The following is an 18,533-nucleotide window of genomic DNA, read 5'->3' as shown; positions in this document are numbered from 1 at the left end:
AGGGAGTATATCCAATAAGTCTCTAACCTCTCATTAAAAAAAATAACCGGCCAACTTGACAGTTGTATAAATGAAAGAGCTTTTTCTAATCAGATATGATGAATTTATGACCCCATCCTGCCCAACACACAAAGGACCGATTTTTTTTTTTTTTATGGCACTGCCCTAAAGATAATGCTCCAAACCTGCTGTTGCGAAACCCTTCCACATTACTGCAGGTGTAGAGGCCAAGTACTTGTCACGGCTAATTAGACAAGTTAATTGCTAACAGTAATGGTAAAGAGAGCAAAACTGATTATCACATCACTCTGCTGAAGTTCTAATACTACATTGAATCAGACAATATATTTATGTTAGTTTGTACATTTCTTGTTAATCATCTAGGTTAAAAGCAGTCAATAGAAGTCTGTGCCAGTGAGTGAAGGAGTCTGAAGTGCCTTTGAGCAAGGCAGTTAATCAATCCAGCGATGCTATTCTTTGGTGGTTTATGTTCTGTTTCTCTGGGGGTTTGAGCAAAAGGCAACCACCCTGCAGGAATCAATAAAGGTCACTAGTGGTAGAGTAAGTCCCATTAAAAGTGCATGTATAAATAGGAGAAGAGTTAATCTTATCAGCCGAGACACCATTAAGATGAGCAAGGCCTCATCCATGCCCGAGTCTCCATCCTGCAGGGCTGTAAATATCCACCCAGTTAATGAGGTGTTCCATGTGTGGGATCGAACATTTACTTTACATCATTCCCTATTTCTGATAATGGCAATTTAATAGATAGTAATTTGAAAACATGACCGCAGAATCAGTGCAAGGGGTACAGGGGTTGGGAAGGCCAGGGTGGCATGTGTGTTTGCATTATATATTATAACATAAAAATGTCTTACCAAGTAATAGTATAGAATGTCGAAAATACAGTCATAAAAATTCATAGTATAGTATGCCATGAAAATATATATTTTTAAATCTCATAGTATAGTCTTTATTTACCAGAGATCGTAAAAAGTAATACAAAAAATATTTAATAAGTTGCCATAAAAAGCTTTACTATAGTTTGTCAAACAAAAGACATAGTATAGTATGCCAGGAAATGTTATAACAAAGTAATAAAGGTCATAGTGTAAAATGCAAAAAAATGTTATAAAAACATCATAGTATAGTTTGTCGTGAAAATTGTAATTTTAAAAGTCATAAAAAAATTATAGAAGTTAAATGCAATGAAAATGTCATAGCATAACATGCCACTCAATTGTCATCACATATAAGCCATACTATAGTATGCCATGGAAATGTAACAATATAACAGTATGCCATAAAAATGGCCATAAAAAAATACTATGTCACAAACAATATCATAGCATGGCATGTCATAGAAAATGTATTAATATGTATCATTATATAGGCATTGTATGGTATACAAAATATGAGAAAAGTAATAGTATGTTGTAAAAGTGTTGTAAAACAAAATGTGTGTATAGTGTGTGACACATGTACAGTATGTCATAGAAAATATAATTCAAAAAGGTTCCCTAGTATGGGAACTGGCTTTTGGGGCGGCTCAGCAGCTCAGTCCGTGAGGACAAGTACAAAGAGTGGACTGGATAGTAACTGGAAGACCTTGAGCATGGCACTGAGACCCCATCTGCTCGTCATAATATACAGTATATTCCCCCTCCAAAATAATCATAATTTAGTATCTCATAAAATAGTCACAGTTAGCCATAAATGTATGACTTTAAAATATTTCACTGTTAAATAATCTCAATATTAATCTCAGAGAATATCCAATTTTTTTTCTCATAAATATACGACTTTAATCACAGAAATTTTCATCTTTTTTTCTCAGAATATTACCCCTCGTAATAATGTCATTTATAGTATATCGCAGATTAAATGCCATATTGTGTCATGAAAAACGCAATAATAAAATGTCATATGTGTGTATGCCTTGTAAAAATGGCATAGTACAGCATTCTGAAAAATGTCATACTATATATATATGCAGTAGCACCACAGATGTCAAGAGCTGTATGAAAATATACAACACAAAATCAGAGAGGAGACCTGCCTGATGGGCTGAATTCAACCAACAACCTTAACACAGTACCTCAGCTCACAGGCAGAGGGCAGCATTGCACACCGTTTTATTGCAGAGTGAATTACATAAACCTCCAAATAGGTGTTTACTAGTTCCTTTCTTTATTTTACACATCATAATGATTGGTATACTTGCAGTTGTCTATTATAAAGTGGAAAGAAACATACATCTTGATCATAATACTGACTCTACAGCTGTACTATAATTTGAATGGTTCCCAAGCAAATATCTCTACCATATTTTTCATTTGGCATATTTTTGTGTTTGTTCTTATAGGTACTGAGAATGTTAAAATACAGTTATTTTATCTCAGCCCAGCAGAAAAGTATTTATATTTTAGGTTGTTATTGATTTGTTCACTTTAACTACATTTATACTGTGCCTATACTGCACCTATGTGCATATTTGAATCCCGCTCATCTGTGACACATTTGTCTTCATTGTTTACATGGTTTTACAGTCAAATTAAATGTTTGTGATGACTATTCTGTGGTGCTTGAAACAGTCAACAATATTTAGCTTTAATTCACTAACATTAGCCATCATAAGCTACTGGTCATAGCAGACCATGTCATGTTTCTTATAATATTCTACTCTATTAATGGAAGAGGAAGTGTGTACCTGCACCGATTACTGCCACACTTTGGTGCAAAATGCAAAAGGTAGAATAGGGAAATATGTGATACAATGCAAATAAATAAAAGCAGCTAATAATGATGACTGAGCACTGCATGCCTCTGAGAGACACAGGTATCTGGTGAGAGCAAAGTGGTTAACTCCAATCCTTTTAGTTAGTTATCATGACCTTTTAGCTTCAGCTCTCTCCCTTTCACTGACTGCATTGACCCCGAGCACACATTCCTGAAGCCGAATCTGAGAACCTCTTAGTTTGTTCAGAGTTTATTGATGGTGAAATGGATATCAACCAAACCAAACCCACTCAGAACCTGTATGGGTGAATTTTGACTGTGTTAACATTTAGACTACGAGTGTAACAATAGTGGACAATGGTTGTATGGTATGTGTGTGTGTGTGTGTGTGTGTGTGTGTGTGTGTGTGTGTGTGTGTGTGTGTGTGTGTGTGTGTGTGTGTGTGTGTGTGTGTGTGTGTGTGTGTGTGTGTTATGGCTCCAAGTTCAACCTCCCGGTGTGGGATCCCTTCTATCATAATGCACCCCAAAAACATGGTTCCCTATGAATGGGATCTATTGACCCTTGGTCTAACTGAGTGACACCCTGTGGTGTAGCACCAGCTCACAAATGGTCCATTTGTTTATAAGCTGACAATCACAGGTAGGCTGACCCTGAGGGGCACTGACAGACATAAACAATGTTTTGCTCTGAAACTCCTACCGAACAGAAAATGTGACTTCCAATAACAAGGTTTAGCCTTAATAGCTGCTTTGATAATTCATTTGAGCATTAAGAAGAGGCCTGTTTATCCAAGATTTTCCAAGAGAAGATAAACCGTGATTAGAATGCATTATCCTGTTGCAATAAGCCGTGAGTGTAGGACAGTGTGCCAGCATGCACAATAGGACTGTGAAACTGAAGGAGCTAATTCAAATTTAACCATTATTCATTTTATTATTTACAGCTCTGCCTTTTCTATTGTGCCACGTCAAAATGTCTCCTGTGAAAAGGACCTGACAATTAGATGAGGACTCATTTTATTTAAGTAACATATAAAAACAACTCAAACATAGATACAGGATGGCTAATTAGATTTTATTTTTTATTTAATTGGAGTTCTGCTGCATTCCATTCATTTTCCCATTGCAGGCTTTATTGCATGGCATAACTTAGCACAAACAGGTGGAAGTTTTTCTAGTCAGGTCACTTTTTGATAACATCAATGTGTTGCCAGCGATCAGTAACATTTTTAGAAGAGACTTTGTGTTAACTTGACTGTTTGTCCATTCAGTTATTTCTCCATCTGTTCTTCAGAATGAAGAAATTGGTATGTAAATGGACCCTCCAGAGTAAGCCCCAAGAGTACTAAAACAGGAGTCCCAATCCTTGGAATGGGTTGTTGTACCTATTAAATTTGGCAACTACTAATAATAATTCATAATAAAAAAAATCATGAAGAAGTACAAAGCCTAGGTGGAGACAAAGGAGGAGAAACAGATGCACAGACCTCTGCAATCAACATAATCCAAGCCCTGAATATTTCCAATACATGAATCTTCCATTGTCCTTAGAACTGCTTTGAATTCACTGACACTAATAGGTTCCTTAAGTTTTGATTATTTCAGTGAGCAGTTTCACACTGAGGAAGCAAGCATTATAAAAACTTTTTCAATCCACCAGGCCTTTGGGAAACGCTGCAGATGTTCCCTGACTTTTAAAGGTAATGGTCTCTGTCCCCTGTGAGTATACCAACGCTGAATAAATAAGGCAGAAAACGATTATGTCTGGATGGGGCTGGAGAAACCATGTGTGGATATATTAGTGTTTTTTGATATATAAGAAAGCTCAAGTTTACAAGTACCTACAGCTTACTTGGAATTTTCTTTGAGTATAAGCAAACACATTTGTAGTATGCATGTATATGGCATAAGCACATTAAGATGGAGTTTATGAAAATATTTGTTGATTAAGAAAATAAAGCAATTTGAAGATTTCCCTGGGAATTTGTTATGACTCATGCACTTTGTCTTGGACATCCTATAGGTTAAACCATTAATTAATCATACTGTCTATAGGGAAATAATCATAAGCTGCTAAAGTTAATGAGACAGTTGTCAACTGTCTAAAAAGACATACAATAATTGTCAGAGAGACCGATGAATGAAGAAAGTAAAAGCAGGAAGAGGGATGAGACAGAGTAAAAGGATAGGTAGAGACTGAACAAAAGATAGAATAAACGATGGAGCAGTGACAAACATAAATTATTTCTCCTTTCGTTCTCCAGTGTGTTAAATGGTTGATAGACAATCCAAGAATAGAGTGTTCTCTGATTTAAAGAAATCCTGTGAACTCCCATTGGCCAAAGCTCTAACTTGCACTGAAAACATAATATATATAACCCCAAGGAGATTTACTATACAAATATACAGAGGACTCAACAGAGCACTTATTACCATGCCTCTCAGTTAACACACTGCAATGACTCTTAGACTGATGCAGTTATAATAGCCACAGTGAGACCTACTCTACACACATAGGTATATTTGTGCAAGACTGTGAGGGATTGACCAGTGCTACATCAAATAAACAATAACATGCTGGGCTTGTTTTAACAATGGGAAAATGATTTGACCTTGTGGCTCAAAATGTACAGAGACTAGCTATATAGATGGCTGCACAAAAGCATGATCAGGTCTATAAATGCTTCTAAGGATTGGTAATAATGGGTGAAATTAGTAACCATTTCCTTGGAATAAAAATATGAGAAGTACTGATTAAAGTGGACCAATCGCAGGAAGTCATGTAGTGAACATATTCATATAACGTATTTCTTCTCTCTGACATAATTATCTACGCATTTTTATCATTTCTTTTAAATCATTAAAGAAAACAAAACCAGTCATTCTACAGCGCATGCGTTCTGACATCATTAAATTCAGCTCTGCATTGCAAGGTGTTTTTTTTTTCCGATTTCTTCACAAGGGATGTGATATTTTTAATGAGGTCTTTAGCCATACCAGCAAGCGCCAATAAATAGTGGACGATTCCCGTGTTTCCAGAACATAAACTTCCTAAGATTTTCAATGCCATGTCTTTATTTTTACCTAGTTTTCTGCTCCACAGGAAACAGACGTCTGCATGGACATCTGCTTTCAATTTCTACAGGTTTACTTTGTCCAATCTGGCAATTCCACCTCCAGTCCAGTGTGGTGTGTTTTCATAAGACCTATTTCTTATTTGATTGTGTTTTAAGGAGTAGTAGTCTGTCATGAGCATATTTATTTCATATGAATGTGATGAAGGAGAGGATAATGAGCCACACTGGTGCAGTAACAGATCCTAAAAACGTTTCTGTTACGTGATGGAGCCGATTTAAATAACTAAGATTCACCTATCTAAATAATGTGTTCCAATTGATTCTGGTTGGATTCTATCCTGGAGTTAATTAATGTCTATCATGCTTTCGGGCACTGGACTCCTGGGTTTGAGCCTGCAATTAGACTCGCATGATAATGACATACAGGCTTTACAAGCTAAAATTACACATAGAGTTGAGATCAGGCACAAAAGGCACAAAAAAAACCAAAACAAATATTGGATTGAAAGTAATTGCCAACTGATTAGAGTCGAACCTTGTGTCCTGATTGTGGTTTCATGTCTTGAAACCATTTGTCTTGTCTGCAGTGAGCTCTTATGGTATTCACACCATTCTTTATGCAATGTATCTGAGCTGTAACATCAGTCATTAAAAGCACTCAATGGGAGGCAATGACCTGCACCTCTGTTTGTTTATTCTTTTAAAGAATGACTGAGTGACTTACATGGTCTGGTGTTTTTAAAGTTTTGTGTTACACGGAGCAGAAGAAAGATCTTGTTTAGAGCCACATTCTTTTTTTAACATGATGTGATCTAAATGTTTTTTTAGCACTTTGCTATATAATGATATATTATGAAATAGAAATAACTTCTCTGCACATTTTCCTTTTAGCGCGCACAGAGGTGCCACATGCTCAGTGGTGCATTAACACATAGGATAAATCTATACAATTTTTTAGAAAGACAGATTAAAAATGCAACTTACCTTTATCAAAGAGTCAGAGGTAAAGAGGTTGAATCAAGATGCTGTTAGTGTCATATATGATCACTTTGTGATTGCCTTTATTATTCCAGATGTAACCTTTATGTCAGGTCAGCTTTCACCGTCAAAGTCAATTACTGATTTTACTTCATTTCCCAGAAAGCCTTTCATCAAAGGATTAGCCTGATCACCGCATGCAGCCATCACCTGACACTGCTCCTTCTTAGTGGAAGAAAAGATAGAAAGAGAAATAAAAGGAAAAACACTAAACCTATCCAGGATTATGTCGATCTCTGCTTACTTTGTTTGAGCTGTTCCGCAGTTTTCAATGTTGTAATGCAAGAAATCAAACAAAGCAGGCAGAAAAAAAGCTCAGTTACATCTTAAGAAGAACTTTGTGGATTGAATCACCTCTAATACCTCACACCTTACTTATTTTTGAAAATCTCAACATTACTCGTGCACATCAGTTATACACACACAGACCTTAATGACCTCCTCTGGCACACAGTCAGTTCTAAGTCAAAGCACAAACTAACAAGTCAATTAGCTTTCTTTTCCTGTTGATAGAACAAATCAATTAACTGTCATTTCCTGTACATCTAAAGAGTCTGTTGGCTCTTTTTTCCTGTTTGTTTCCTGCAGGATCGGCATGCGCTGGAAAAGCAGCTGCCTTGTTTGTGGTGGACCACATGCACACATCAAAAAGCTTCTAATAGCAGCCTTATCACAGCACATTAACCTCACATAAACATGCCATGAACCCTGGGTCAGGACAGGAGGGCAGCCTGTGTGTGTATACTCACAGACACATTTGTTAAGGACAGCCAGAACACACGATCAGTGTAATGCTGTTGTGATAACAGATTACTGACCTTTATCAATAATAAATTGTCTGTCTTGAGGTACCTTGAGACATATTACATCATTTAATCTCCAATTATGTAACATGTATTTGATGCCTGTCTATACATCTGGTGAATTTCTTAGTAAGACTCTTCTTACAGGTTCAAAGTCAAAACACTTTGCATCGATTCTATGCTGTCCTCTGTCAAATTAAGTCAAAAATACTTAAATAAAAAGAAGGTATGTAGCACTGAGGGGAAATGCAGTCAGGGGATAATTCATTTCAGATATGCCATGAAGAGAAATCCCTTTCTCACTGCATTTAGTCATTTGTTAATATGAACATATTGATCAAAGTTGCTCTGAACCTCTTTATGATGGCAATATGTACTTTGACGACGTCCAGTGGTAGAATCAAAAAATGAAAGAGCAGGTTCTGACCGACTTTCCAATAATTTGCTTTGCAGCAAAGCATGAGCAATAAAATCGGATTTTAATCTAGATAAATATTTTATTGTTGTCATAGTAATACTATTACAATCATCTCATGCCATAACTGAAACGTGAAAGACCTATAACACTATGCTGTATGGGGTCTATCTGTGTAGACAGCTTTAAATATTTCAAACTGAATTATTTTTATTACCATCAAATGCATTTGAAATCATACCTGAAAACATTTGAAATAATACATTTGGACATCATGACTGCAAAAAACATAATTTGGAAAACAAAAAGAAACGTTTTGAAATGTTTGATATGGCCTACAGTATAACTATAGTAGTTAAATAAATTAAACAAATGGTCTCTATGTGTAAAAAAAACAAAAAAAACGCATACAGCAAAGCAAGTGATAACACTGATACATAAAGTACAATACGATCTTATGTCCCTTCCAAAAATTTTATTTCATTAAGACACTTGACATGGGCTATGGTGGTTAGTTCTTGTTTTTGATTTAAAAAATAAACTGCATATCTATTTATATATTTATATAAACAACAACAAAACTTTTGATAATTTTCATTTTTTTTATAATTCTAAAATACATCTATAATATTTAGAAACAATATGTACAATTTACCCCAACAATAGGCTTTTATGCAACAAATTCTTCTAAAATGGAAGAATAAATTAAGGTCTAAGGAGAAACACTTCTGTTTGTAAGGCCAGAAGGGTTTAAGAGCTGATAGACTTTGCTTGTCACTCACACACACACTCTCTCATTCAATACACACGTACACACACACACACGCAAAGGACATATGGTTCCAGTTGTACTTATTGAAGGTAAATGATATTCAGCTATAGTGTTGGCGATGTTCTCATGTTCATTGACTGAACAGTCGAGGACTGATCGTCTCAGAGGTTTGAATATTGAGTATTTAGAGTCTTTAGTAATAATAATGGAACTGACATACAGTGTAATGTCAGCAAGATGTCCGATAACACTTCCTGTTTGTGAGTTTTCGCTTCTCTTTCGTGCTGCATTCTGTGTACTCGCTCCTGCTGTGTGTGTGTTTGTTTGTGTGTGTGTGTGTGTGTGTGTGTGTGTGTGTGTGTGTGTGTGTGTGTGTGTGTGTGTGTGTGTGTGTGTGTGTGTGTGTGTGTGTGTGTGATAACTGAAACCTTATGGAACCTTTATGTTTCGAGAAACCTAACGTTATATGAATTTACATGCCCATGAAGCCCTCAATTTGTGGGAGACATGCTCTATTGACATAACTTACCATTCAACACAAACTTTATCTAACCTAACATCCATGGAGTGTACTGTTACCTGACAGCTAAGACTGATTTCACATCCTTTCTCCATGCTGTTTTTTTGTCTCTGAGACTCACCAAACTCTTTTCCAGCCTTCTCAAGGTCTTATGATGCACAACCAGATCGCGCTTTACATGAGCCGATACAGAGAGAGTTTATCCTCATGAAGGGCTGGCTGCTTTTACAAAGTCCCAACTAATGCTCTGCTAGAGAAAAGCAGTCCATGCCTGTGGGATCACTGTAAGCAATGTGCAGAGGAAGACAAGTAAAGATTGTGAGTTTGAGGAAGTGGTCCATGCTGAAGATATGTGATGGTGGTGGCCGTGGACTCTGTCAGGTGGCTGCTCTGTGATGTAGCCATTGATGATGCGAACCAGCGGGGGAGGTGGAGACTGAACCATAGCGCTGCAGAGGGAAGACAAGGGAGTAGAACAGACAAATTAGTTTTAAAAAATCAATTTTTCTTTAAAAGCCCCAATACCTATTACCTACATCAACTTCCTTTTGTGAATGATGGGGTCCTACATATAGTTCAGCTTTGATTATTTCAAGAGAGATTCCTGATTTAGTGTTTTTGTCTGTGTTCTCCTCAAGGGTTTGAGAAGGACTGAGCTCAGTTTGAGAAAAGAAATGTATGTTACATACTGCCATGCACCAATCAGGGTTTAGCAATATTTATCAACAGTTATAGGGTTATTTGCTCATGTTGCCAGGCTGCCGTTAGTCAAATTTGATCAAATCCTCATGAACAAACAGTCCTCAAGATTAGCAACAAATAACAAATGATGTTTATTTTTTTCCTAGCTTTAAAACTGATTGTTGCTTTTTTACACAAGGCTATTCAATTTAATAGAAAATATTTCAAACTTGAAACCAAGTTTTCAGGCCACTAATGTACATTTTGAGAATAACACAATTTTTTTGGGGGGGGTGGGAAACAGGCGTCCAATTTGAATTAACATGTTGAAATCTAGAGGGATACATAGAGCGTCATAGTTTGAAGCTTAGGGCCACTGACCAAGGTATTAGACAAGTTGGGAGCAAGAATGTGTTGCTCCCAACTTGAAGAACTATTATTTCCAGACTAATTACCATATATATTTATTTTTTAACCCTATCTTCACACTGCTTAGTCACTATACTGTTCCTTGGGAATGGAAAGAAAATCATAATAATCTTCAAAAGAAAAGGACTCTCTACATCCCCATATTGTCAACAATTCCAGAGAAAGTATGCAAACTGCTGGAAAAAAAACCAATGGAAAAATGAATGACGGTGAGGGCTACAAAGTTAAAATTCTCTACAAAGGAATCCACAGCACGGACCAATCAGCAAAGATTTAACAAATACAAAACTCCTAGGCGTGCAACTCATTGATCACTGTATGGCTATAAAACAACAGCCAATCAGTATATATGCTTCTCGCTCTTTTACTTTTTCTTCTTCTCCCAAAATTATACATCCTGTCTGTCTGTATCTGTCTTCTTTAAACAAGTCCGGCAATGAAATCATTTTTGATCTGTTTGATGCAGAGACTGCATAGCTTGTGTGGTTTTGACTGGGACGAGGCCAGGCAAAACAAACACCCAAGTTCCTGAAGTCGGAATCCTCCCATACCAGTGGGCTGCAACAGGGGTTTGGCAAGAAAGGTGTGTCTATCACCATTACAAAAAAAGGAATTTAAAAAAATGATGTCTAATCCCTAAATTTCTATCATTGGTCCATATTTGGAATGTCTGCAGACAAATGACTCTACGCTTAGAGGGATTGTTGTGGACAAATTCATTTTCATTTAGATGTCCGACTGCAATCTCTTTGGCTGAAGAAGGTACACAATTGGAAAAGTTTGGAGAGTTACTTGCCAGTTAAATTAAGATGACTAAAATTTGCTGAGTTAGAGTCAGTAATAAATGACAGGACAACCACACAAATAGTCAATAGCACATAGATCCCAGTTACAAGCCAAAGCAGTAACAGTCCTCTCTAGAATCAAACAGAAGCTGGTTAGCAGCTTACATTCTTTTTGGTACTGGTTAGTTTGAAATGCTGAGATTCCAAATGTTCATATATTTTCCTACCACAGATACCAGAACTGACTTCATTACTCCCGGATACATAAAGATAATATTATTTGCTTTGCACTGATTGGTGTTGGCTCAACAGCCTGCAGTTTTAGGCTTTAGTTATTAAATGCATTTTAGTATGGATGATTATTTCAGACCAAACAGGGGCAGAACACGTAACTTGTACCCTTTTAGCAGGATTTATTTATTTTAAAGTGTCTGTTAATTATTAAAGCAGCTATTTAAAAGTCCAAAGCAAACATTAGACATATTTTTTTTAAGTTATGAAGCAGGTTTATTTATGTTTGAGAGCGAAGAGAGGTGCCATGAATCAAACACAACAGAGAACTGTGGCAATATAGTTGCCTCTGTTTTTCGGACTCACTCTTTCCCTAGCTCAATCAGCCACCTTTTCAGACATTAAAATATACAAAGACGTGCACCGTGTACACTAACATATGTACACAAACAGTCTGTTTCCTTTCAGTTCAAAATACAGGGGTTCTCAGAAGGAGAGGAAAACATTTCTGCAGACATAATGTACACAAACGTTCACAAACCCCCTCTGTTCACGTGAAGAACAGACGCTACATGGCTGGACATTTCTTTCTGTAAAGAATTTTGAATTTTTTTATACTGTACATGGAAAAATACATGTTCGTACGGCGGTAAAATATATCTAGATGCTTAAGAGCAGAGTCCTGCAGGTCTTATTATCCAAACCCTTACCCACCAGTAAGCTGCAGGTATAGATAATCACGATTTTGAAATGAATGGAAGAATTGTAGCCTTACTTAGTTCATTTTTACATGTCCACCAGACTTTATTTTAGCTTTTCCCTCATTTATCCTGTTCCTTTCATTTGTTTCTCCCAAACCCATTGCCCATTGACCCACAGTAAGCTGCACTGTTCCTATGCAACCTGTTACCTGCTGAAACACCAAACATAAAGGACTCATGCTCACACCAATTGATAGTTTACATTCTCCGAATCCCCTAACCTGCATATCTTTGGACTGTAGAAGTAAACTGTAGAAACCAGAGGAAATTGTATGTAAATATAATTTGAAGCTTTGTATTAACAAAGGAAGAGGAAGAGTCGGGTAAAGTAACATGAACGTATACAGACATCTTAGAAATATGAACCACAGGTTTTTTTTAAATATTGAACTGAAATGACAGGTGTAATGGTAGCCTATGGCTTCGACAGGACCAGAGGTATTGTCCCTGCATAAACAGTCTCCATCTGTATAATGTTCAAACTAGCCATAGAAAACAAGCTCTATGTTCCACAAAAACTAGCATGCAAACACATGCTCATTCAGGAGTCAGATAAAAGAAAACAAACGATTTGCACCTTTATACAACATGTTCACACTACGAGCGACAAAGTGACAGGTTACAAGTAATGTTTCCTCCCACAGTCCAAAAATGTGCAAGTCAGGTGAACTGGAATCTCTTAAATGTGTGAATGACGCATGCTGAGATATCCTCTATCCCCTGACTCAGAGCAGCATAAGTTGGTGTAGAAAATGTATGTTGGGTCAAATAAACCTTTTTGCTTCATGCCCACGTGCACAATTATATTCATGACAACATAAAATGATGCCCTAACCACCAACTAAAATAACTTTCAACATGGCAGACCACACCTTGTGCAGAGGTCTCCTTTTTGTCTGAAAGGTGAGCTTGTTTTGTTGTCCAGTTAGATCCCTGCCTGGAGCTACTGTGAGAACAAAACCGGATACTTAGCAGGAATTCCCAGGCTGCTATTTTTCCATCTGAGACACTTATACCATCTAGGAACTAGTCTGGACTCACGACACTGCAGGGGGTGTGTGTGTATATGTGGTGATATTTGTGCAGATTGCATGAAGAGTATGGTGATGTGATATGGTGGCTGTTTGAGCCTGGGGCATCACACCAGGAAGTGTCAGTTCTATTCTATAGACAGGTGGAAAGGCTGCATTACACATTGTCAATATCCCCTCTTTCCTCTCACATCCTCTCTGTCTTTCTTCTCTGAGCTTTTACCGTTATACTCTTTTCTTTTCTGTCTACACCTCTGACCCTTCGTCTCATTTTTTCTACATGTCTCCTCATCCCCTTTTCACAGCAAAGGAGACAGACCTGTCATTGATGACAGATGTGTATCAGAAACAAGATCCCTTGCACGCTGCCCCCACTTCCAGACTGTCCTCTTACCTCTCCTCAATGCGAACCCAGAGGTCATTAAAATGCCGGTGCCGCTGCTTCTTCTGCTTGTTCCTCCTCTTTTTCTTCAGCATTTTTCTCTCTGCTTTCTCCAACAGCTCAAAGCTGTCCGCTGGCAGAAGCATGTGGGGTAACAGATCGTCCTCCAGGGGACGCCCCTGATCGTCCTCTTTGTGGGGGAGCTCATGGAGGAAAGGCTCTAGAAGAGGAGGCTCATCATGGTGGTCGTCTAATTCTGGTGAGCCAGGTCTGGATGATGATCTCCTAGTGGGTGCAAATCACAGGAACATAAGATCGTTTTTGAAAGAATCTAGTCACAGGATGTGCCGTTTATATGGTTAAATATGACCTTTAATGTTAGCATATGTGGGATGTGACTGTTCTGTCCCACACAATATTAGCAATAGTTCTGGAGTTAAAATAATATGATAATAGAACTAGGACTTGCAGTCGCTTTGTTAGTTAGCAAAGATTGTATTTTTTTGTGTTTGTATTATGCCAGGCAAATGTGAGTCTCAGGAGTGCTTGTTTTCCTCTAGTCTATATTATATGCATGTCCCTGTCAGTTGACTGGATGGTAAGTTAAAGTTTGCACAATCCAAATATGGGCTGAGTTCATGGCACTTCAAAATTGTATTTGGTTTGGAGAGACCAGCTAAGCCACCCTCGGTGGAATCCACCACCAAATGCCAAAAATCTTCACTGCCTGCGAGTATTGGATCCTGAACAGATTAAATGGTGGAGAAATTGATTATGCTGCAGGAGTGGTTTCTATGGACTTTGTTATTCATTTTGTGCTTTGCCAAACTCACAAAAAAACACACACTCATTCTGTGACACACACACACACACACACACACACACACACACACACACACACACACACACACACACACACGCACACACACTGGGAACACAGATCTGCAATGAGATAGCCACCCGCAGAGTGTGCTATGGTAGAGACATACTACATGCTTCACAGCAGGAGGTATACGCTCTACTTAGGTTGGCCTTTTCAACAAAACTTCATTGGTGGCTGGTGGGGAGTTTGGAGTTTGTCAGATTTATCTGCATTAAAATCTACATAGTGGAAACAATAGACTGCCTCAGTGAATAAGGGACATCACTGCGCCCTTTTTTTCCTTAAACTGAGAAAAAATAAATACGAGATTCCTACAGCTATCCGACCACCACACCGAACATATACAGGACTACATCTCCGAGTAGCTTTTACAACATTGTTTAGCTTGGTTCATGAAAATTGTTTGAGATCTGCATATTTCTAGACAATATCTGTTCTGTCCAAATAATTAGAAAATGTTTAAAGTTATTTAATCCAACATTTTAGACAATGCAAAATATTCTCTTTAACTAATTACTGCTTGCAGAAAATATATAAAAGACATTTTACTGCAAAAGATAATGTATTTGCTTTGCACCTCGATGTCACAGCACTGACATGCATTAGCAGTAACTTAATACAGCTCTGATAGAGCCTTGGGACAGTGAGCAGTAAACAATGCATCATTTCTTGTGATTCCCTCACGTATTTGATTTTACTACAGGAATGGCAGACTGCCCCTGTAACAATTTAAACTAATATATAGAGAGATAAATAGTATCTAAAACAAGGTTTGATTTCTTAAATATCTAAAGGACTATGTCTTTAAAGCTCATTGAGTTAACAGCTTTCCTGTTTCAGACTAACAATGATACAATAGTTTAAACCAATGGTAACAAGAAATAGCTAACTAATGTAAAGCTGACTGTTGGTATTTAAAGTTAATATAATAACAGTTATGTTTATTATTCTAGTGCTTAAAGTTTAAAGCCAATGAAGGTCCTTGTATCTCCTGTAAAAACACTAGTGCTCTGAATCTGACTATTTCTTTCCTTATATCGCCAACTTCCACTCCAAAATGAGCCCCTTATGATATCAGTAGAGAAGAGGTTCATTGCCAAATCTTCATTGTCAATAATATAGGTAAACTAATAAATTATGACAAAACAATGACAAAATACTGATGTTTAGGAACAATTGGAGAGAGTAACAAACACACAATGGATAACTGTTGTGCAGTTTTTCATTATTTGCAAACAACGCATTTCTCCAAGGGCTGAAGTAGAACTTGAACATCTGTTTTGGGTCTGCAAATGAACACAGACCAACTATGAAGTTGGGAAAATGATTTCCCATTTGAAATCCAGTGAAAAAGTTGAAAGGAATATATTCATGTCAGGGCCATGAGGCAGTGGTTGCCATGTAAAATGTGGCATGGAAGTAAACTTACACCCATTTAAGTAATAAAATATGGACCTTGGAGTTTTACAGACTCATGTTTTCAGAAGAAATCATCATGTGAAACAACTATGGTGAAACATAATATGTTCTCCATCCGTCATCTCTGTATTTCAGATTTGCTCGGCTATTCTCTTTGTCAGTCTCTTTTGTATTCTCTTATTTCTAAGACATTTCTTGTGCTTTTTATGGAGTGTTTTTACTAAAATTGATGGAACAGAAAAGGCCCTAAACTACTCCTTTAACCCAATATTCTTTCATTATAAATCATTTTACATAATGTTGATTTTATGTACAGTTTAAGGTGTGTCTCATGTCCGGATTTGTACCTAAATCTGGCTTACAATCAATTTACCCTATCCCATCATGTATTGTCATGAAAATCACAAAAAGCAGGCTAAGGTGTCAGTAGAGATATGAGTGTGTGTGTGTGTGTGTGTGTGTGTGTGTGTGTGTGTGTGTGTGTGTGTGTGTGTGTGTGTGTGTGTGTGTGTGTGTGTGTTTTTTTAAGTGCATTTTAGCATTCAATTTACCTGTTTACGGGCTGCCCAGCAGGGGTGTGCTCCACCTCGTATCCCTGGCGACGAAGCACATCAATGACTGTATTGTTTCCCAGAAAGTGACCTGCGACCAACAAAAAAAGAAAAGTGATGACCTCCACTTCCGAATGCTAATGATGAGTTACTGCAAGAAAATTGAAAGAAGACATTTACTACCCTTCTAACTGTTTCAGAAGTTCCTAGAAAAAGAGTCCTATGCATGATTTTAATACAGAGGAGAGAGGACTTTAGACAGAGCCATGCAAATTGTTTTCCCTTTTAGTCTTAATGCTAAGCTATGCTAACCGTCTCATGTCGCATTATGGATCTTCTCGTCTTCGCAAGGAAGTAAATCAGGTTATTTCCCAAAATGTTTAACTATATTTCCTCTTGCATCCTTTCATACTTCTGTTGTCTCCTAAACACTTAAGTGCTCAACTTTTCTTTGCATTCCATTTCCTAATTTTACATCTGCAGACCACCTTTCCATTCAGCACCAGCTCTTTTCAGCGTTTTCCTCTGCTACTCTCGTTTCATGGACTATCCTTTGTTTCATTCCTCTTCGGCTCTCTATCTTTCTTCCTCTATCCTTAAAAATTCCTCATCCACCCTCATATCAGTCATTTTTTCTCCATCCTCCATTTTCATCTCCCCATTCTCTTTCTTCCTTATCTCTAACATCCCCTCTTTCTCTCTTCCTCGCTCCTGACCCTCTCAGCTACGAGAAGTGGGGGCATTGAGGCTTCAGGTTGCCATGTCAAGAGGTCTCCATTCTTCCCCTCACTCTGACAAGGGGGAGCAGGGGCCCATTGTTTGGGCCTGCTCGGCCATGGCACCACAGAGCTGTGTAAACAATGAGCCCCGGCACTTTAATCTGGCCCAGAGCCATCGATAGAGAAAGGTTGGCCTCGATTCACTATGGGTGCCATACTGCTGCCTCATCTCTAGAACGAATAAGTGTTGGCTAAAATGATGACCCACTGTGTTATAACCATGGAAGAGGACTGATTGGGTACTACTTAAAACTGCAAAGTTTACATTTGCCAAAATGAATAACCTTTTTTTTTTAACTAGTATTTTTGGTAAGTGCAAGCAATTTTGTCCGCGAAAGAAACAATGTCCCAAAAGAATAAAGTTTGATGGACCCTTTAAAACTTGGCACGTTTGTTATGTACATTTTACTTAAGTTTTTGGAGTAACGGTGCCTTTATCTAATTTGGACACCTCTCTAAGTCATCTAAGAGCTCCTGGGGAGGTTAACCGTCAGCTACCGTGCAAAGGAGACATGCATTTATTTTCTGCTTTAAGCAAAATTCAGTTTCAATACAGGTGGTCAGTTAAATGAATAACCAGCAGCTTTTAAACTCTCCATGGGACTTGGAAACCAGACACAGAGACAGAGTTTTCTCAGCCTGCCTACGTTTAGAAACAACTCAGTGTGATTTATGTGAGTTTACGTCAGAGGATTAAGGTGGGACAAATGGAGCTGTTTGGCACAATGCAGGGCCACAGAAGGGTGGGCGGAATTCAAAACTTCAAAGGGACACACACACACACAAATTTGTATACACACACAAAATCTAATAGGACGTAAACCATCAAAGCTGATGTGTCCCCAAAAGATTCAATGTGTTTTTGGGGACCGAGTTTGAAAAAAAACACTGCTATTATATGCTCAGTCAAGAGAAGGAGATATTTAAATAACCATGCGGCACAACACAAAAAAACCCTAACTAAATGGTTATAAGGGATCTGATAAATTGATGGAAAAAGTCCAAACCCCAAATGTAAAATTTGGAAGAAGCTTTTCCATGAGATCAACAATTGAGAGAACCTAGTTTGGGAACATTTTTTATTGAAATTTGGCAAACAAAAAGAATGAAGGATGACTTTGAATGGAGGCAATTTGTTATGACCAGCAGTCCACCTTAACAAGAACATGTTTTGTACTTGGAAAAAAAGGCCAAACCTGCAGCCTGCCCGTGCACCTATGTCATGGAATTACTAA

At 37.7% G+C, this 18,533-nt stretch overlaps 1 protein-coding gene across 1 annotated transcript in view; it reads right to left on the bottom strand.

Moving 5' to 3' along the window:
- Window positions 1-9,616: 9,616 nt before the first annotated feature.
- Window positions 9,617-18,533, bottom strand: part of trabd2a (TraB domain containing 2A) — a 53,061-nt gene continuing 44,144 nt past the window's right edge. Inside the window, exons 5-7 of the mRNA XM_054613069.1 lie at window positions 16,520-16,610; window positions 13,679-13,951; window positions 9,617-9,815 (exon numbers count right to left, since the gene is read on the bottom strand). Coding sequence (XP_054469044.1) covers window positions 9,617-9,815; window positions 13,679-13,951; window positions 16,520-16,610 — 563 coding nt within the window. The remainder of the gene's footprint in view (window positions 9,816-13,678; window positions 13,952-16,519; window positions 16,611-18,533) is intronic.

The sequence above is a fragment of the Anoplopoma fimbria genome, chromosome 14 (genome assembly GCF_027596085.1).
Source record: "Anoplopoma fimbria isolate UVic2021 breed Golden Eagle Sablefish chromosome 14, Afim_UVic_2022, whole genome shotgun sequence".
Classification (NCBI taxonomy): Eukaryota; Metazoa; Chordata; class Actinopteri; order Perciformes; family Anoplopomatidae; genus Anoplopoma; species Anoplopoma fimbria.
This window is presented reverse-complemented; position numbering and strand designations above follow the sequence as displayed.